The following is a 22965-nucleotide window of genomic DNA, read 5'->3' as shown; positions in this document are numbered from 1 at the left end:
TATATCTTAATTTTTTGAGCATTAAGGGGATGAAGAGGGGTAGTGATTACTGGGCCTGCTCAAAATCTTAAGGAAGAGACTGCTGCTCATAGGGTTGTTGTGAGGAGTGACCAACTGTAAAATACCTGGCATCATCCTGGCCCAGGATATGTATCCAGCATATGTTAGTTGTCGCTCTAATTTTGTAGTCACCCTCTCAGCCTTGTCTCCAGGCAGAGGTCAAGGTAAAGCAGTGATAACTGCAGTTTCCTTCTCCTCTAAATCACACTCATCCATCCAATTTGCTTTATAGCATTGGGAAAGGGTGAGCGCTCAGGATGCTTCACTGACCATATTGCAGGACCAAGAATAAATAACACAGAAGCTCACATACCTCTCTTCATAACTTTCTCTGCATCCTCCTGTTAGACCAGGCATTTCATCGGGTTCCTGGAGGGGTTAAAGAACAGTCGTGTGTTCGATTTCATTGTAAATCATCTAATAAACCATCTATAGAAACAGCATACACTAGAGATGGTTTATACCACCACTGAACTCTAATAGCGGCAATCCTAAGGCGGGCTGGTTAAATTATAGCTGGACGTAATTCCTTGCCGTTTGCTGCTATCTGGAGATGTTCATTGTTTATTTAACAAATAAATTTAATATACTTCTGCATTTAAAAAAATTTCTTTCCTTATAGCTATGTCCATCCAAAAGGAGAATATGTGACTAAAATCATCATGATATCCAAGGAGATGAACTGATTTTTACAGGATTGTGTCTGATTATATCTTTTATCTCCACATCAAAAAATAATTAATGGAGTTGGTGAAAATCAATATCTTTCAGTGATGTAATCTAGGTAAAACCAAAATCTTCTCTGTAGTATATTTACATATACTAAAAAGGATATATATACTTTATTTTTTAGAGCAGTTTGGACTTACAAAAATTATAAAGATAGTAAAGAGAGTTCCTATGTACTCCATATCCAGTTTCTCCTATTATTAACAACTTATATTTGTATAGTACATTTGTTATCATTAGTGAGTCAACACCTGTATATTATTAACAAGTCTATACTTTATTCGGATTTCCTTGGTATTTCTCTAACGTCCTTTTTTTTTGAGACAGTTTTGCTTTTATTTAATGTCCTTCTGTTTCCTTGGTATTTATCTAATGTCCTTTTTTTTTTTGAGACAGAGTTTTGCTCTTGTCACCCAGGCTGGGGTACAATGGTGTGATCTCGGCTCTCTGCAACCTCTGCCTCCCAGATTCAAGCAATTCTCCTGCCTCAGCCTCGCGAGTAGCTGGGATTACAGGTGCCAGCCACCATGCCCAGCCAATTTTTTTATTTTTAGTAGAGACGGGGTTTCACCATGTTGGCCAGGCTGGTCTTGAACTTCTGACCTCAGGTGATCCACCTGCCTTGGCCTCCCAAGTGGCATGAGCCACTGCGCCTGGCCCCTCATGTCCTTCTTCTATTTCAGAATCTCACCCAGGATACCATATTACATTAGTTGTTCTGTCTCCTCAGGCTCCTCTTGGCTGTGATGATTTTTCAGATTTACCTTGTTTTTGAGGAATACTCATCAAATATTTTGTAGACTGCTCCTTAATTGGTATTTATCTGATTTTTTTTTTGCATGATTAGACTGGATTACGGGTTTTTGGGTAGAAATTCACAAAGATAAAGAGGCTTTTTGTTGCATTGTATCAAGAGTACGTTTCATCAACATGACTTCTTACTGTTGATATTGATCTTGATTGCTTGGCTCATTGTCATGTTCTTCGCTGTAAAGTTAAACCATGTCTATGCTGCACCTTTTGGAAGGAAGTCACTACATATAGCCCACATCAAAGGAGTAGGGGGTTATGTTCTACCTCTTTGAGTGTAGAATATCTACAGACATTATTTGGAATTCTTCTGCATAGGAGATGTGTCATTTTTTCATGATTTATTTATTAGATTATTCACTTATAATAGTATGAACTCATAGTTATTTTATACTTTTGGTTATAGTCTAATACTGCATTATTTTGTGGTTCACATTATTTCAGGTTTGGCCATGAGGAGCTCCTGTTGAAGTTGGCTCCTGTATCCCTTTGAGATCCTCTTATAATTGTGTGTGTGTGTGTGTGTGTGTGTGTGTGTGTGTCTGTGTGTGTTAGATACTTACTTTCTGGCACTACAAGATGCTCCAGGTCCAACTTGTATATATGCTAACCCAATCTTACAATCAGCAATTTCTCCAAGGAGCTCTAGTTTCTTTTACTGGAGAACAGTATTAAAACCAAAATCTGGGCACTAGAAGTTCTCCTTGCTACTGGGGTGTCATTGCTTTCTAGGCTCTCTTAGCTGACACAACAAGGAAATATGTATACTAAGCTCTGTATATATGTACAAATATCTATAAATATTTCTATATGTAACCATAGGTATCTATGCTAAGCTAAACATGAGTGAATTCACACTGATAGCCCCAACTCTAATTCATTACTGCATGGACCAGTCTAGCCTATTCCCATTGTTTATCTGTGAACTCCATGAGAAATCTGGCTCCCACCATCCACCATGCATTTACTTCATTGCTAATTCTGGTATAAATGTAGAGCAGTATTAGAATTGTTAACTTGAAACCTTATGGGAAACAACTTTATTAAGTACAGTTTTATGTACATCTTCTTTTGCCTTTAGTCTTACAGACTCCTCTCATTTCCAAAATCACTTAGGTCAGCATCTTTTCCTCCCACCTCCTTCAGTGAAGTTGCTTTATAGATTTTTAGTACGGTTAGATTGTTTTGTCACTGCAGTCCATTCTAGGACCTTGACCTTCTAAATGATCTTTAAAATGTGCATACACTAATGTTTACTCTTTGTTCTATAAAGTTCCATGGATTTTGATATATGCATTGTCATGTATCCATAATTACAGTATTATGCGAACAGTTTTACCACTCTAAGAAATTCCTCCTGCTTAACCTATTTAATCCTTCCTCCCCTCTCCCTGAGCCCCTGGAAATCAATGCATTTTTTTAATGTCTCCATAGTTTTGCCTTTTCCAGAATGTCATACAATTGTAAACATACAATATGTAGCCTTTCAGATCGGGTTGTTTCACTTGGAACTACGCATTTAAGATTCATTCATGTCTTTTTGTGATTCAACAGCTCATTTATTTTTATCATCAAATAATATTCCAACAACTGACTGTACCATAGTTTATTTATCCATTCACCTATTGAAGGACATCTTATTTGCTCCCAGTTTTTGGTCATTATGAATACAGCCGCTATAAATATTTGTTTGCAGGTTTTTATGTGGATATAAATCTCAAATCAGTTGGGTAAACACCTAAAAGTTCAAATGCTGAATCATATGGTAAGACTGTGTTTAGCTTCTCTGGCCTACTTAACTAGCATGTGCCACTCCTCAAAATCAGGTGGTGACTACCCCTACGATCATCGACAGCCAACACCGTCAGTTATTTCACTATTTCTTCCACCCTCATTCCAATTTTCAGTACATAAATACGTCTATTGAGTGACCCTACTGTGTAAGAATAATCATTCTTTATATTTTTCAAAGTTCTTTCACGTGCATTATCACAATATCTCTAAAATAGAAGTACAGGAGCCAACCTGTTCCAGGCAGAATCCTGGCTCTGATCCTAACCTACGGCCTGACACAGGGAAAGTATCTAAATCTTTTCACCTGTAAAAGGGGATACTGCAGCACCTATCTAAATGTACCTGTTCATGTTGTGAAGATGTAATGAGTGTTTAGGGCAGCGCCACTTCTTGGACCACGTCACACTGCTGTTTGGAGGCTGGGCCAAGATTAGAATGTGAATCTTTTGATTCTTATTCCTATGCTTCTTCCCCTAGAAATGAGATTATTCCCCCAACCTCTTTTCCCTGCAACCTCGGCCAATATGGGAGCCACAGTGACATCAAAGCAATTGACCTCACAATCAATTTAGGAAAGGCTCTGGTAATTTTTGTGCACATGCATGGTAGGGGAGGGATCTGTTTATAGTCAAGTAGGATAATCCAATAACCATTGACAGAAATAGTCTTTTCTTATCTTTAATGAATAAAAAGAACAACAGACTTCATTTTAATATCTAGGCTCTTAGATCAATCAATGGGCTAAGTACTGAAACAGTTTAAAAATCTATGAATTGAACTGCATGAACATGAATCTGTGCATTAAATTCTATGGACATAAAATGAATCTGTTCAAAAACAAGTTTGGGCAGTTCACATCTGGTATGTAGTGTTTTCAGAGTAAGGTTTTAAGGTTTAGGAGGTTTGAAAACTCTGTATCCCAGCCAGAGAATGCTTATCTGCTTTATGCTAGTTTTCACCTGCAGAATTTTTGTCTCTGTGACATCATATATTCATTTGCTGCTATATTTTAGAATGCATTGCACAACAGTGGGAACTGATCTAAGAAGGTTAATCATATTCTGGCAGTCGCTGAGCAGGCTGGCAATTAATGAGAAAGCTTGAAGAAGAATGTTATTTCAGAATACACCACAGCCTATTCTACAGGGTCAAGTTGACTTTTTATGATCATTTGGTTGCTTATATAAACAGTGAAAGTGCAAAAATCCTCAAGGACTGACAAGCAAAGATTAATATTGTGTTTACAAAATTAGCAAACACAAAATATCCACAATGCTTTCACACAGACACACACACACACACACATGCACACACATATACACATACATGCGTGCACAAACACATCTTTGTTGCAACCTGTTCGTCTTGGGCTAGAAGTATGTGTGGGACGTGACTAGAACTATCCGTGAGGATCATCACGATTTCAAATAACCTGCAATGATTGATATCAGTTATAAAAACACTGAATTATCCAACTGATCATGGCTAGAGTATAGTTTGGAAACCATTTATAAATAAAATTACATTCTAGTCACAACAATTTAATAATATAAATATAGAGAGAAATTTAAATATACAGACATTTCAAGTAAATGCTAATTGTGACCTAATGCCTTTACTAGAGAAGAATAATAAGAAAATTCATCTAGTGTTCTGTTTATAACTCTAATGCAAAAGATAGTTCTCTATTAGTTGAGTCAAATGTTTGTATCTTGATTACAGGCATCAGAACTTTGAGGTCTTTACTGACCTACACTCCTATCATGACAAAAAAAAAGGAAGAAGTGTGGCATTTATTTGTCCATTAGTTCATTCATTCATTCTGCAAATATTCAGCATTTACCTTGTACGTGGCATTGAATTTGGCCCGAAGAACAGATAACCTAATGGTGTTTGGAGAACTGAAATAGTTATACTGCAAGTAATCTAATTGATTAAATCTTCTTATTTAAAGTTGAAGACTGAGGCAAATTAAAACAGCCAAACAATTTTGGCTAGTTTTACCCATGCACCCTCATTATGTCCATACCCACCTTCCACTAAACTTCTCTTGTCATTCTTCCCTATTTTCTAACCATTATTATAACTCCAACAGATATATTGTCATTTGCATTTATATACAGTTAAGTTGGTCAATGATCCTAATCCATTCACTTCAACTACATAAGTACAATGTTAGTGAAATAAATGTGTCATTTAGAAATGAGGTCTGATCATACCATAAGACAGGGCAAAAAGGAAACTAAAGAAAATGAGGTCTAAGGTTAAAATATTTCATTTAAAAACATCAAAACTGAACCCAGAAATGATCACAATAGAAGCAGACAGCCATTCCTTAGAACCTCTTTCTACTGTCTATTTCCTGAAATGGTTTTTCTCTAGTTTATTTCATTTTGTGTCACAGATGACTATTTGATTTAGTGTGTCTAATTCCTCTGCAATTAGATTTGCAGAACATATTATTTCATTTTAATAAAAAGTTTTTGAATCACAGCCAAATTGCTGTAGGACAAGCAGATTTTGTTTTCTTACAATTTCATTAGTAAAAAAAAATGAGGATACCAATATTGAAATGTCACAAATGTGGAATTTTAAGTCAAACATCTGTGTTCCCTTAAAGGAGAACATCTTTTCTGAAGCTTGGGAGCCTCCATTAGTGAACAAATTCGTTAAACAGACATTTGCAATGAAAAAAAAATCCCATCAGTTTTGTTGAATTATTTTTGTTTTATTATGGGTTTATTTCATTATTAAAAGTAGAAAAAATGCATAAAATAATAGAAGAATAAAAAATAAAACAATTACTTGAGGCTGTACTAGGTAAATGATTGTGATGTGCTTCAGTGAACACATGATGTAACCTGAGCCCCTGTCCCTGGCTTGACAGAGCATCTGTTTCTCACAGATGCCTGAAAAACACCCTGCTCCTCTAGATGCTGGGGCGCTTTTCTGAGCATTGCATTACCTTTATCAAAGAGTGCAAACACGTATTCTATTTGTAAGGGATGGAAGAATGTAGATGGTTGTGTTGTGCATACCATCTATATCCTTCTATGTATATATGCTCTTGTACCCAAAAGAAAAGTCACACTTAATTCATGGTCCATGGCTGTACAAACAACAAGAAATACCACATCTAGTACTGCAAAAAAGCAAGTGGAAGAACCAGTATCTCTTATTTAGATATACTGTAGTAGTAAAAGAGAACATACCCAGTACAAAGGAAGGGGCATCTGCTTTTCTAATAGTTCTGGGGATTGCTATGTTTAATAACTTCAGAGGAACACTGATGAGGTGGAAGGCACGTGCATGTCTCTTTTTCCCCCTATTGCATACAGAGCCCTGGTACAGAGCACTCAGTGGATGCTCATAAATATTTGTTGAGTGAATGAAAGGAGAACAACTAGAACTGTGATGCATTTCTAAAACAGGACTAAAACAGGCCAGTGGTTAAAGTAAATGAAGATACTTAGCCAGAGAGGAGGAGACTTAGGGAGCACAACAGTTCTCTTTGTATTTGAAATAAATTTTCACATAGAGGAAGGGCTAGACTCACTCTGAGTGACCTAGGGAACAAAATAAGCGACTGTATAAAGAGGAACATGAAATTAGAGCTGCCCCAAATGGAAGAGTAACCACTGGAATAACTCTTGTTAACCATTCTAATTCTTACCTAGTTTCTACATCTTCCTGTCACCAAAGTTGCTCATTCATTCACCCATTCATTCAAAAACACATATTTACATGGGTGAACACATCTCCAAACTCACCAAATTGTATACATTAAATATGTACAGCTTTTTGTGTGACAATCTTATCTCAATAAAGTAGTTTTCAAAATAGCCACCACCACCAAAAATCCCCCACAAAAATACATATTGAGAACCTTCACGCTTACAGGTACTCTATCAGGTTCTGGGGAAATAACTGTGAACCCAACAAACATGGCCTCTTTTCTCATTCAGTTTATAAGCTGGTGAAGGAAACAGACAAGGCAGTCAGACAAATCCTTTACAAATGATCATGCAACTTTGGTTTCAGTAAAGTCAGTTGCTTAAATAAAAGTTGCATGATCATTTGTAAAGGATACCAAAAAGGGAAATCCTGAATCATGTGTAAGGGCTAGACAGGATGATCTCACTAGTCTTTCCAACTATTGAGATTCCTAGGATACTATGCTTTCTCCCTGCATTCTCATCTCAGTAAGTTGTCCCGTGATGACACCCAGAAGTCATTATGTTCAACCTCATCCTCCTCATCTCTACTTTCAAGTCACTACTGACTCCTGATCATTCTAATTCTAGTTCCCACGCTCATCACAAGGTTGTCCTCATGGTGGCTGGCTGACACCTCCTGAGTCTGCATCTCCTGTCTAGTAGTGTGCAACTGATAAAGTGCAGCACTCCATGAGATCCTAATGCAGTTGGTTTGCTGATCATAGGTTCAGAAATAAGATTCTTCTGTGTGATGGGTTGAATGGTGGTCCCCACACAGATATATCCATGTCCAAATCCCTGGAAACTGTGAATGCTACCTTACTTGGAAAAAGTCTCTGCAGATGTAATTAAGGATCTTGAGATGAGATCTTCCTGGATTCCCCAGTGGGCCTTAACTCCAGTCCCAAGTGTCCCTCTAAGAGACAGAAGAGGACACAACAAACACACAGAGGAGAAGGCAATATGAAGATGGAGTCAGAGAATGAATGGATGTGGCCACGAGCCAAGGAAGCCAAGGACTGGCAATAGCCACCAGAGGCTTGAAAAGGCAAGGAAGGATTCTCCCCTGTAGCCTCCAGGAGGAGTGTGATGATACCTTGATTTCAGACTTCTGGTCTCTATAATGATGAGAAAATAATTTTTCTGTTGTTTTAAGCCTCTTAGTTTGTGGCAATTTGTTTAGAAGCCCTAAAATACTAACCCATTATGCCTCCCACCATCCAATACAAACAGTTCATCACAGTGCTATCAGGGGGATCTTGCTAAACGTGAATCTGACCAACATATACTCCTGCTTTAAACCCCTTGTCTCTCTGCAACCCGTAGGCAGCACTCCCTTTCCTTGCCATGATGCCATGAAAGACTGTTCACTTGTATGACACACTTCCCTCGGGGGACACAGGTGATGCTCAACTCATAGCATGATGAAGTCAATGCCTCTGTCCCTCCCACTCAGGAACTCATATGAGAATGGAACTGATGAAACTTTTACAGGGATAGATACTCTAATTTAATTTAAACAAAATAAAAACAGAAAAGAAATCATCTTCAGTCGGCTCCTGCTGTTAGGTTACTTGGAACACACCTCCACGGATCGTGCTCCGCTGACTGCTGCCCTGCCTTCCTCTCCAGCTGCCTCCTGGAGCACGTTGTGCTTCAGCAGTGCTGACTCACATTTAGTGCCTAGGACACATGGTAGTCATTTGTGTGTCTTTGCCTTTGCACGTCTTGTTCCCTTTGCTTGGAATGCCCTTCCCACACGTAGCCACCTCACAAACTCCTATTCATCTCATAAAGCCAAATTCGTATTCCATTTACTCCAGGAAGCTTTTTTGCCCACTTACATTTTGATCATTCCCTTTCTTATGCAACGATCTTACTGTTTATAAAACATAAAGTTTTATTTTATTACATCATATTGTAATTCTTTGTTTATGTATCCATTTCTTTGAAAGCCAGGCCATATTAAACTCATTTTATTCAGCCTTAAAGAAAAGAAAAAAAGAAGATCCTGCCATTTGCCACAACATGGATGGGTGTGGAGGACATGCTGAGTGAAATATGCCAGACACAGAAAGAAAAACATTGCATGATCTCACGTATATGTGGATTATTTTTAAAAAGAGGTCTTATATACAGAAACAGTGAGTAAAATAGCGGTTACTATGGGCAAGGGGAGGGGAGGAAATGCAGTGATATGGATCAAAGGATATAAAGTAGCAGATATAAACAAATCTAGAAATCTAATGTATAACATGAGGACTATAGTCAATAAAACTTGCATTAGGGGTCAGGTGCAGGGCTCACCCAGCACTTTGGGAGGCCGAGGTAGGCGGATACTTGAGGCCAGGAGATGGAGACCAGCCTGCCCAACATGGTGAAACCCAGTCTCCACTAAAAATACAAAAATTAGCTGGGCTGTAATCCCACCTACTTGAGAGGCTGAGGCACAAGAATCATTTGAACCCGGGAGGTGAGGTTGCAGTGAGCTAAGATCGCACTATTGCACTCCAGCCTGGGCGATGGAGTGAGACTCTGTCTCAACAAACAAACAAACAAAAAGCTTGTATTAGGGATTTTTGTTAAAGAAGTGTATTTTGGCTGCTCTTGTCACACACACACAAAAGTAACTCTGTGAGATGATAGATATGTTAATCTGCTTTATCACGGAAACAACTTTCCTGTCTATGTGTACCATAACATCATGTTATAAACCTCAAATGTACACAAGAAAATTTATTTTTAAAAAGATGAATAAACTCATCTTGGTATTCTGAGTGCTTAGCATATAGAAGAAACCCGCCACCATTCTATTGAATGATATTGATCCAGAATTTATGCTCTGGAATTGGTGAGCATGTTTGAGGATTTTGATACTTTTTTTTGCAAAAATAACGTGAATATTAATATTTAATGAAAAATTTCATGATTTTAGGAGACAGGCTTGTGAGAGGTGTGTAGAGAAGGTGAAAAAAATGCATTCATTCCTTAGGGAACTCAATTATTAGGCAGCCATACTGGGTTTCATAGAATTGATTTGAGAACTGGAAACATAATGATCTCCTTCATCCAGTTCTGGTGATAAAATTGAAAGGGGATAGTTTTATTCTCCACAAGGAGAAACACAAGTAGTTTTGAGAACAAGCCAGCATTTTGTCTTCACTTTCACCTGCAGATGTGTCCCACACCCTGGTCCTTCTAAGGTGCCACCTGCCAATGCCTCTTCACACAGCTTTCTCAGCCCTACCAGCATAGTCCCTTTTCTTCAGCAACAGAGAAGGGCATTGTGGCTCAGGGTTCCCTTGGGAATGGGTGTTTGGAATAAAAATAACGCTACAATACCATTTCCACAAGTGCTCTACATGGCTTTAAAGAAAGCCTCTTGGTAAAAGTGTTTCCATCCCTGTCCTGAAGCTGGGATTCTGCCTGAGCTATTTTCGGCCTTGTTTCCAGTTGCCGCTGGCCAGTGGCAGGATTTCACACTCGGCTGCCACATCTCATTACTGCCCATTGCGCCCTTTTTCGGGAAAGCTTCTCCTCCCAGGCTGACACACGTGGGAGGCAGGCGGGAGAGATGCTGCCCCTCCTTGCTCCTGCTGGATGCTATGGCCGTCTGGTGTATTTGCCTTTGGCGAGGCAGGGCCTGCGCCTCATCTTCCTGAAAGACAGTCCCTTCTCTCCCTAGGCTGTGAGCACAGGAGATTTAACCACTTTCTTGGGAAGTTGCAGTCAGAAATGTATCCAGATAAATCCAAATGTGGGAGACTTCTCTACCCTGCTCTCTGCCCTGGGAAGCTGAGCTGCAGCACAACATGGAGACGTTTCTTGCACACTAGCTCCTGGAGGGACTCAGCCGATGAGGAGCCCCAGGAGGACACTGAAGGGAGGGGACTGAGGTCAGGTTATATTCCCCTGACTTCCTCCCTGTGATGCTGCCTCGTGAAGCTGTGGTCCTTGACTTCAGTCACTGCGCCTGTCAAGGTAGTATATATATCTCTGCACAGGACCCTTTCCTTCTGAGTCCCAGTAACCACAGTTGAGCCTTGAACAATGCAGGGGTTAGAAGCGCTGAGCCCCATGCGGTCAAAAATCCATGTATAACTTTTGACTCCCCCAGAACTTAACCATGAATAGTCCACTGTTGACCGGAAGCCTTACCAATAACATAAACAGTCGATTAACACATATTTTGTACGGATTACATATTGCAAGTAAGCCAGAGAAAAGAAAATGTTAAGAAAATCATAAGGGAAAAAACATTTATAGCACTGAACTGTATTCATTGATATGTAAGTTTATGTTGCCTGTTTTCAAGATGGACATCTGTCTGGAATGGTGAGGAACTGCAGCTGCAGACCTTGATGTATGGTGCATATTGAGCAATTAAACTTTTTTTTTTCTTCTTGTTTTTTTGAGACGGAGTCTCGCTCTGTCGCCCAGGCTGGAGTGCAGTGGCGCGATCTCGGCTCACTGCAAGCGATCTCGGCTCACTGCAAACTCCACCTCCTGGGTTCACGCCATTTTCCTGCCTCAGCCTCTCAAGTATCTGGGACTACAGGCGCCCGCCACCACGCCCGGCGAATTTTTTGTATTTTTAGTAGAGACGGGGTTTCACCGTGTTAGCCAAGATGGTCTGGAGCTCCTGATCTCGTGATCCGCCCTCCATGGCCTCCCAAAGTGCTGGGATTACAGGCGTGAGCCGCCGGGCCCGGCGCAAACTTTTTCTTGTAATGTCATGACTTTTCTCTGCCTCTTGGGAGAACTTCCAGCATCACTAGTGGCACTTCGTATGGGTCCCATGGTGTTATTCAAGGTTTACAGTATTGCACTAAACAGGATGAAAGACACAGGAGAACCGCAAGATCACTTTTTACAACAATAAGAAATCTAGTAGAGAGATAAACTGCTTACTTGGAGACGATTAGCAACACACGCGTTTTAAGTGGATACCTGCAACAGTTGAGCTCACCACAAGGGCAACAGGAGATGGCTATAAAATGATGACGGTAGTACAGTATGTACTACAGTTAATTTGATGCAGTTAGCGGTTACGATTAATGCTGCATTTTTATGTTTGTTTACATTTCTCAGCTGGGAATGGAGCCAAGTGTGGTCTGTAAATGTGTATGTTTTGATAAATTTTAACTTTTTATAATAGACTTGTGTATATTTTATGGTAGTAAATGATGAAATAGGCTAGTATCTATAGTACCTACATATATTTTTTATATTCATGACATACCTCACTTTTTCTTTATTTTTTCCCTATTTCTAGTCTAAGTGGTTTGTCTGTTTTTCAAATTGTTACAAATCTCTGAAATATTTGCATATAAATGGAACTCAGTTCAAACATCTTGTTCAAGGGTCAACTGTATTACTTCCCTTTATCCTTTCAGGCAAAGGTGTGGTAACGTCTCTGCAGTTACTAACTTGGGTTATTGCACTGTTCCCTGTGGCTCTATTGTATCTCACCCACATCTTTATAAACAGTACCATTGTAAATGTTATCCAAAGTTGAGTGTGCCAACTATTTGCTGTTGGATCTTTTACTTTTAGATTCTAGACTGGAGAGACACTAAAAGTTTAACTAACAGGGATCTTATAGATTTTGATAGATTATTTGGTTTCAAGGAACCAACTCAGACTTTCGTTGAAAACAGGGTTGACTGAAAGGACATGGTGGATTAAAAACACAAATGAAGTCCAACAAGAATACATCAACCTCACTGAGAACTAGAAAGACTATTTTTTTCTTTCAGGCCTTGCAGTTTCTTGTCTGTATCAACTGTTCCATTTCCTCTACAGAGCATGTTCCCCTGTTTCTCTTGATTCTTCCTTCATATCTATACCTTATAACTTCAGCTCGTGTGTGATTTTGGCTTGCCAAGATGCAGACTTCCTTCTTCACCTCTGACCTGGTAGTTGCACTTACTAATTAAGTAGCTGTTATTGGAGCATAAAGCAAATTAATAAGCAAACTAACAAGATTGTAGTTATCAATGAGGAGATAAAAACCAACTCAAATTCTTTTTGGAAGAGGCAGAGTACAAATGAGTGTTTGTAAATGTGGTGCATTGCTTAAGAGATGTACCTACCTATTTCTACAGAATAAAAAATCATGATGTATGTCTATTTATGTGCCCATATTTCTCAGAAGTGAGAAGTAAGTCTTCCAGAGAGTTGAAGAGAACACTGTTGTTCTCAAACATGATACTTAGGGACAACCTGGGATGAGAGGCCCAAGTTTTTTGTACACAGCAGTTTAGTGGCTCTGTCTCCCTCAAGCTGGTCTGAGTATCTCTGGAACAGACTTGTTTAAACCTACAAATAGGGATAAAGAATCCACAGCAGCTCCAGGGGTGAGCTCAGCCACTCACGATGGTTGAGTTTATTAGACTTCAAGAGATGCTTTGAGTAGTCTATGAGAGGACATCTGACCCTTCCTTCTGGTATGCCCAAGCTCTAAATAGAACCTACTGACCAGGACTTTCTTGTCTCAGAGAAGTCTGGTCCATAAGAGTTAACTGGTGAAAAGAGTAGAAGGCTAAACCTGGATTTATGTCAGCCAAAATGATATTTGTTGTTAAAAAGATCATTTACTTTAAAATATTTGTTTTATATGAGGAAACAGAGACCCAGGAAATTTAAGTGGCCTACTCCTGGTCACACAGAGAGTTGATGTATGCGATAACAACTGCTCTTCTTTAATTGATTCCCTATAATACTGAAAGCATTTTCAAATCTAGGATGACCAGGATAGAGGAATCGTTCAGTGTTCATAGAAAACCCTTGGGAGAGCGACTTCCATAGTGGGTTGATCAGAGGTGAGGGTAGCATGTAACTTATTGTTCAAACTGAGACCACTGTCAGAGTGAAAAGGAGTGTTGTTAATAATGAGGCTAGAACATCAGGCATAGTGTGGAAGTGTCTCCCTAAATAATAGGCCATTGCCAATAAGTGGTAGAGAGGAACCTCTAGGCTAATCTAAGAACTCAGGGAGGCCGGGGAAATAGGTGTCCATGTGACTAGGTCCTTGTCAGTGATATATGCCAAGGTTCTGAGCCGCTGGCTACTGAAATATATAGAAGATGGACTCCTCTAAAACATGGAGCCTTAGGCTGAGGTTCTTCATATAATTGGAGGTTTACTGTTCCCGTCAATTATCTCTCAAATTATAGACCACTGGTCCATTGGACAGCTCTGACTTCTCAAATTATAGGGTCAAGTTTTTCAGTCTAGTACCTTGTATGAGGAACAAAGAAGTTGTGGTGTGAATTCCATACTTGCTCTGTTCTCTTTTATTTCATAAAAAAATAGCTAAGAGAAATGAAAGTCCTCTTAGAGTGCATATCAATGTCCTCATCTATCTTACTCGATAAGCAAGGGACCAAACTATACAATCTGTTTCCAGATCACTGGCCATTAATGCTTCTTCTGTGTTTGTTATGGCACCACTGTCAAAGTTTTGTGTTAATTAAAACTCCAGCCCTAAATTGTAGGAAATAGGGTTGTGTTTAAGTTTTCTATCTCTTCTTTCCAACATATATTTAAATAACTTGTCCCCGTTATGCAAAAAATAGGATCCATGCCTTCCAGAAGAGCAAAAAGGAAGGCAAGTTTTTACTGAGGAGTTGGCTTATTTTTTTTTAACAGAAGCAAACGAACCTACTGACTAATAATTTCCAGGAAGAGCATTACGGCTAAAACATAGCAAAACTAAAATCTCTCAATTGATAGTTACTCTTCCTTAATAAATTGAAACATGAAACAACTCCATCAAGTAGATAATTTACTCATTCACTAGTTATTTCCTTCTATCAATGACCCTTAATTTTCTTGCATCTGGCCCTGAACTTGATATTAGGGGTTAGGTTAATTTATGATGTTCATTTTGGGTTTCTTCTTCTTCTTCTTCCTCTTCTTCTCCTTCTCCTTCTTCTTCTTTCTTCTTTCTTCTTCTTCTTCCTCTTCCTCTTCTTCTTCTTCCACTGTCATCCAAGCTGGAGTGCAGTGGTATGATCTCAGCTCACTGCATCCTCCTCCTCCTGGGCTTAAGCCATCCTCCTACCTCAGCCTCCTGAGTAGCTAGGACTACAGGCACATGGCACCATGCCCAGCTAACTTTTTCATTTTTTGTAGAGATGGGGTTTCACCATGTTGCCCAGGCCGGTCATGAACTTCTGGGTTCCAGTGATCCTCCTGCCTCGGCCTCCCAAATTGCTAGAATTACAGGCATGAGCCGCCATGCCTGGCCTAGATTTTTCTTCTAATCCATCCTTCCTAATCTAAAAAAGAATAGTATTGTGGAAAATTAGATATTTTCTGGAAGACTTAGTGAAGTTCTTTCATAATCAAGACAGTCGATTGTTAACACCTGTTCTTAATATTTTTTCATGTTGAAACCACGTTTTCCATGTTGGCACAGAACTCTACATTGTCAACCAGGTTCCGATCTACATGTATGGATAGACTCAAAAGTTGTCTTTTGGAAAACTTTACCCTAACTACTAGGCACCCTCTAATTTATGCCAGCATTGAAGGGGAATGACTTGTTCTCTGGCCAACTCTGAAGGATAATTCTTCTTCCCTAATTCCCACTTTCTCAAGTGCCTGGCTAGATTTCCTTTCAGTCAAAAATGGTGTCTTTCTACTTTTCAGTGTCAGAAAATACCCTTTGATATTTTTCAAGGCTTTCCTTTAGACATCTGATATGTGAAAGCCACAAACCAAGGGATGATACCTGGTTATTCTTCTGGGTTCCCTAAGTTTTCTCCCTGTGTTGAGTTGGAGCAGCTTCTCAGTCACAGTGTCAACATATACCTATATGCCCTTTGAGAAACTCTCAGAATTATATAAGCTGGAAGGCATTCCAGGTCTGCATTTTTAATGACCTTATTTAATAATGCATGCTATATACAGATGAAATTTAATGTTTAAATACAAAATCACATTTATGTACAATGTTATATCCTCTATGTAATAAAAGGAGTCATATTTCTGTCATTTGCTTTTCTACTTAAGAAAAAGGCTTTACTCCCTCTTAATCCTCCCAAGTCTGACGTGAAGTCAGGCTGTTTCATATTTGACACCACTCGGAAAATATCAGGAAGGTGGAAATCATGGTGAAGGCACGGATTTAGCATTTTTGGTCTGTGATTTTTGGTAAGTAAATTGTAGTATGTCTGAGTCATTCTCTCAAATCCTTCTGGGTTTGGGGGAATGAGACTATTGTTGGGCCACTGTTTGGGACTTAACCCCTAGAAAATTCAAGTAGAGGATTCTATAAATCTGTCATCTGCTATTAACTCTGCTGTAAATAGAGGATCAGGTACAGTTTAAGAAAATAACATAATCAAGGTATGGAGTTTCTTGGAGATAACACTTTTCTATTTCCTTTTATGAGAAAACATAAAGGTTGTACTAAGAAATTAAATTAATATATTTTGAAACTTATTAATAGTAAACTATCCCATTTAGTACATGTTCATTACTTAAAAATTAAATATAGACCCTTTAAATAATTCAATATTTGAGTTGAGAGGGATCATAGATATAGAGGAAAGGAGAAGGACCATTTTGGCAGAGAGCCCATATTGCAAATAATTTGATATTAATACTAGTTAGATGGTTGAATTCTGTCAATGATTTACTTTATTTTCTAAATTAAAGCAGTATTAAGATTATACACATACTAATGTCCCCTTGATTTGCATTCAGATGTGCTTTCTTGAATGGGAAAGAAAGAAGAGACATAACTGTGGAATTTTAGTGGCAATTTGTTAAACTTTTGAGCATACATATATCTGTTTTGCTGAAACCACAGAATTGGATCATGAACAAATAAATTTCTTATGCAATTTCACATAATGTCACCAATAAAATACTGAGTTATAACTTTATACTTTCAGGCTTTATATAGGATCAACATAGGAAAAGTTACCTAGAATACCTTCATAATTTTACAAAATTGCAGTTGAAGACATTGTTTCCCATTTTCTAAGGATCCTGTAGAAATTCATCCTTGAAACCAGATTGAAAATTTTTCATTTTAGAAAAATTTAGAAAAATTATAGTTTAGAAAAACTAAAAATTAGAAAAATTATATTTGCTTGCTCTAATCAGGCAAGAAGTCTAATATAACTTAATATATAGCCCGATATGTTTCTATTTTTGTCAAAGCCACTAAAAAAACTCAAATTAGATTCATTGCCTCACTGTACCAATTAATTTAATTCAAGTACCTGGTGATTTTAATTTTTCTTTTCTTTTTTTTTTTTTTGAGATGGAGTCTCATTCTGTGGCCCAGACTGGAGTGTGGTGGCACAGCCTCAGCTCACTGCAACCTCCACCTCCTGGGTTTAAGTGATTCTCCTACCTCAGCCTCCCTAGTAGCTGGGACTACAGGCACATGCCACTGTACCTGGCCAATTTTTGTGTTTTTAGTAGAGACGGGGTTTCACCACATTGGTGAGGCTGGTCTTAAACTCCTGACCTCAAGTGATCCGCCTGTCTCGGCCTCCCAAAGTTCTGGGATTACAGGCATGAGCCGCTGTGCCTGGCTTATTTTTCTTATTATAAAGAATTAATCATTTATTTGTAAATGGCATATAACCATATTAAAATAAAAAAGGTATAAACATGAAATAGATTAAAGTAGGCATTTATATGCATAAATTCTGTGTGGTTGCTTTTTAAACATTCTCATTATCCAGAGTCGTCTGTTTTTGTTTTGTTTTTGACAACACAGGCATTATTTATAAGGCTGAAATATAATTTCATTGATTTTGTAAATAGGGATGATTATAAATAGCAAGTTTGTGAGAAGTATACACACACTTTTTTGACACAAGAATTAGAGGTGATCATAAAATTAATTTTTAATACTTTGCCAAATTGGCCAATGGTCAGGAATAAATATTGGCTGCTTTGTTAATGTGCTTATTTTCAGGTCTTTAACAGTATGATCTGCCTGGCCATTGGTCTCAAAAATAATTATGGATGTAGGTTTTGTTCCACACTTTAGAGTTCACCTTGGTAAATGAATACATTCTTTCCTTACCATGTCTTGTGGGGAAAATGAATATATTTACATGAAGCAAGTAGCATATTGCCTGGGGAGAGATGAGCCTTGGCTGAAAAGATGGAATTACATTTATGTGACAGCAGCTGTTCTGCAATATGTGTAGCATTATCAACCAATTTTGATTCTTGAAATAAGTATGCTCATATTTCCTCCTAACTTCCAACCAAAGTTATGCTTAGGTAGGAACTATGGTTCATAAGGATACTCACTTCATCAATATTAAATGTAATAATTACAACTAAAATATATATGCTACTTTATGGTTTATAATATAAATGGATAGGCAGGCAGCCAAAAATGTCAAATTCTGCATCCGTTAGGATTATATTTGGCTATGTAGACAAGAATAGGAAAAGAAAACACACACACACACATAACGCACACATACACACAGTGCAAATATAAAAACAAAACTCCCCTGGCTGAAACAGGTGGAAAAGCAGTTGTCTCTTATCTAAAAGAAGACCTGAGACAGGCTGTTTCTGGTCCATGTGGTGGCTCCACATCTTGCTGCTCTGTCATCCTTAGTATTATCAATTTATGGGTCCACAATAGCTACCTGCACTCCAGCCTTCATGTCTATATTCCAGCTAAGAGAAAGGAGGAGCAAGAGAAGGGCCCACCTCCCACCGTTTTAAGGAAACCCCCTAGAAGTACCACCTAACAGTTCCACTTGTACATAATTGGTCAGAATTGAGTCACGTAATCACATCTAACTGCAAGGGAGTTCTGAGAGCTGCAGTCATTTAGCTGGGCACATTGCTACCTCAAATAAATAAGGGGTTCTCTTACTAAGGAGGAGAGAAAGAATGGATGTTGTGCCAGGCACTGTTTTGTTCACTGGATGAAGAGTACCATGTAATGGTTAAGGGCATAGGTTTGGAGTCAGACTGCCTGGTTCCCAATTCTGGCTCCTCATGTATTGGTTTCGTTACCTTGAACAAGTCATCTCGGTTGGTGCCTCAGTTTGTAAAATGAAGATGACAATGGAACCTACCTCACAGGGTTATTGATTCTAAAAACATAAATCCCTCAGCACAGTGCCCAACACATAGAAAATTATCAGTGATCTCTACTAATGTGCTTTTTATGTATATTTTCCCATTGAATCTTCATAACAATTCTATGAAGTGCTCATTCTTACCCCCATTTTACAGATGAAGAGTCTGAAAGTCATAGAGGTTAAATATTTTTTCTATGGGCATTCAGTCAGTAAATGGCAGTGACTAGATTGAGCCCAAGTCCTTTGAAAATCCTTACTCTTTTCCCATACAGACGGCTTCATTATTAGATGTCTGTTATATGATATCTTAGCCTGAGCTTCCCAGAAAGCAGAACCCAAGGCAAAATGTAGGCACCTCTAGGTATCAAATGCAATGGATTCCTTAGTCCCCAACACTGTCTTATGAAAAGCCATATAAACTACTGCATCTCAGGACAATCAGTGTTAGGCGAGGAAGAGAAAAACTGTATTCACCAGCTCCTGTCCCCCACTGATGAAAATTTTGCCCCATGTGTGGGGGAGCGAGTGGGCCTCACAGCATCACATTTCAGCAGCAAGAAAAAAGCTGCAGGGTGAATGGTGCACGTTTTATGGACACAAGGCAGGGCATTGTCAAGTTGTTTCTGTGTAAAACTGATTGAAGTGCATACAGAGTTGGTTCCATCAAAATAGCTGAAGTAGAAATAGTGTCCATGGGCCCTGAAAAGAGGTGAGGCCAAGAGGATATTAACAGTGCATAAGAAAAGTTTAACAAATATGGCAACTGATACTCCTTTCATAAATCTTTTATTGCCTTAGCTTGCAGCAAGGTCAAACAGGATATTGCTTAGAGTAATTGTCTAGTTTATGTTTGCCCTTTCGGGTTTAATAGCAATTAAGTATAAACAACCGTAAAAGCACCATTGACTAAGGCACCATGTAGCTGGAGTTGCCAGATGAAACAGTGAGCACTCAGTTAAATTTGAACCTCAGAAAAACAATGTATAAGTAAGTCTCAAATATTTCATGGGCATCATGTTAAGTTTGACTTTGAGGTAAACCACCGATAATTCTTTTAGTACAAATATGTCCCAAATATTGCATAGGACACATTTATATTTAAAAAGATGTTCATTATTTATCTGAAATTCAAATTAAACTGGATGTCCTTTATTTTTTTCCCTCAATCTGGCAACCCTAATGTTAGCTCATGTGGTCATTTAGTATTCTGGCTAAGCACCCAGAATTGGCTCTACACGAAAGTAAGCAGACACACACTAAATGTGATTGAAGTGAGTAACAGACATTTTCTACTTAAAAAATATTCCCCAGTGGGTTTGCAGTTATAGGAGCTGACATTTAATCACTTGAATCATTTATTTGTGTTATGACATTTTATCTTCAGAGGTTTTAATTGAAATGCAAATAAAGTAACTCAGAAGGGCTCCTCACATCTTACCTACTACCAAGTTAGAATGGCTTGGTTACTAACCTGTAGCTGTGCTGTCTGGAGCACGTAGACTTCGGTGCTGTGCTAGGGGATGGGGGGCTGGAGAATCATGCCTAGGTTTTGCACTGCTTTACATTTCATTAGCTACAAGTCAGGTGGCCCCACAGAGGGAGGCAAAGCAGTACAGTCTTCCTGTGTCCAGGAGAGGAGAACTGGATATTTGTGAACACAACATAATGTGTTTTCATAGAGCCCTAAAGGATTAGGGAAAACCTTGAATGGTTAGATTTTGATTAGAGAAAATACTAGTGACAATAATAATAAGCTTTTATATCATATGGCTCCATATTTTGTAATATTTTATTTGAGCATTGAAAAATCCTAGAAGTTACACAAATACAAGTAGCCTCATTTTACAGATTAAAAATTTGAGATTAAAATATTAGGGGACTTGCTTGAGGTCATAAAGCTGCCAAGAAACAGAATAGAGACTGAACATATATTTAGTGACTTGAGATTTTCTGCATGTTTTACATCAATGGGGCTCAAATTTATTCAAATGACAGAGCCTCTAAGTGTTATGGTGTCCCTTGTGAAACATCTAATTAATTCATTAGGCTATAATATATGTATACAATATCAGAATCAGGAGCACATATGTCCATGTCAAAAACTCTCTGCTAAAATAAATATGAGCCATTTGTAAGTTTTTCCATGAATATAAATATAGGAACAACCTCATGAGACAGACACTAGTATTACCTTCATTTTGCAGATAAGAAAATGGCATAAAGAAGTTAAGTCACTGGCCCAGTGTCACAGCAAGAAGTAAAGATTAGCCTCCAACCCAGACTGTCTGACTCCAGAACTCATGTTCTTTAAGCATTATGCCATCATTTTGCCAATGCAGAGGAACAAAACTATAAGAGGGATTCAAGATGAAAAGATTTTAAATGGAGCAAAGATTACACATTAATTCATGTGTGTGTTTGTGTGTGGCAAGAGGTCTTGTAGGACTCCGGTTTATTTGTGCTCATGGAGCTTCGGCAGGTTTTAGAGTTCAGACCGTCCTAGAACCTCACCCATTCATTTCTTCATTCATTCAATAAGCATCTCCTATCAGTAGGCATATTTTTGTGAAATCCTTAGGGATAGAGAGAAGACTAAGATCCAGTTCTTGCCTTGAGAAGAGAGACGGGCAGATAAATAATCACAGTACAGTGTGATCAGAGCTACCGCAGGAAAATGCAACAGTGCCACTGCCACTAGCACACAGAGGGGTGGCAGGCACCTCACCCAACTTGGGGCCAGTGAAGAATAACTGAGGGAAGGTGACACCTGGCCAGGAGTTTGAGAGATGAACAGAAATTAGTTCTGTGAGGCAGGGGTCACTGGTGGAGAAAAAGGGCATTCCAAGCTTGCAGGATGGCATCTATAAGAACAAAGCATGACAATACAAAATGGTCCATCAGAGAGTGCCATTTCACTCAGTCATGTTTAAACAATCGTATTAACCTGTAAAACCACTGTTTGCTACCAAATATCCCTGATTCTTACATCCATCCCCAGACCCCTCCCTCCCCTGCCACCTACTATCTAATCCCATAACCAAACATCTCCCATCACTGACCCCAACCCCTGGAGTCTGTATCAGACATGGGGTAAGTTTATGTGTGTGTGAATTAGGTAAGGTTAACATTATTCAATTTTAGTGGTAAAACATCTTAATCCCCCAGTGGTACCCAATGTTTAGAGGAAGACTATTTTGGTCATTTTTGCATTAGAATGCGGGAGAAAGGCATCTGATGCGGTCTGAGTGTAGGGAGTGCACTGGGATCTGCAGCAACCGGCTTTTATTGTCAAATATACCCCACAATGTTGTCTAAGGCTCTTCCCAAGCCTTCACAAAGAAGCAGAGCCCTATTGCCCTGATGTGGGATACATATACCAAAAGCCCAGAAGCCAAGTGACACAGATATCATTTTGTTTAGCAAATGATGGGCAGAAATTCAGGGGTTAGGCGAGCTGCATGGGGAAATGATTACAAAAGAGAGTCAATGAGGCCATTTCAAACTTTCTACCTTTTCCTTCAAGAAAAATTTCACTCCAGCTCTGACCCAAGAAAACACATTTAGCCCAAGCATAATCTCCCAAGTTAATGCAACCCGCTCTCCTTAGAAACCAGTCTATCAAACCACCTGTTATTACCATAGCATGGCTTTTGGAGAGGGAGGGTGTCTCTCATCCTCTTTTTCCTCTCTCCATCCTACTCCAAATGACTCATCGAAATTCTTCTACTAACACATACAGTGTTCCTCCTGTGAAGATTTCTAGGTAGTAC

General features: G+C 38.8%; 1 protein-coding gene and 1 long non-coding RNA gene across 2 annotated transcripts in view; one reads left to right on the top strand and one right to left on the bottom strand.

Moving 5' to 3' along the window:
• Nucleotides 1–22965, bottom strand: part of PRKCH (protein kinase C eta) — a 334858-nt gene that overhangs the window by 3318 nt on the left and 308575 nt on the right. Inside the window, exon 13 of the mRNA XM_055361793.2 lies at nucleotides 374–429. Coding sequence (XP_055217768.1) covers nucleotides 374–429 — 56 coding nt within the window. The remainder of the gene's footprint in view (nucleotides 1–373; nucleotides 430–22965) is intronic.
• The window catches only part of LOC129526716 (uncharacterized), a 56572-nt gene that overhangs the window by 2309 nt on the left and 31298 nt on the right, over nucleotides 1–22965 (top strand). The window lies entirely within an intron of this gene.

Source organism: Gorilla gorilla, chromosome 15 (assembly GCF_029281585.2).
Source record: "Gorilla gorilla gorilla isolate KB3781 chromosome 15, NHGRI_mGorGor1-v2.1_pri, whole genome shotgun sequence".
Taxonomy (NCBI): domain Eukaryota; kingdom Metazoa; phylum Chordata; class Mammalia; order Primates; family Hominidae; genus Gorilla; species Gorilla gorilla.
This window is presented reverse-complemented; position numbering and strand designations above follow the sequence as displayed.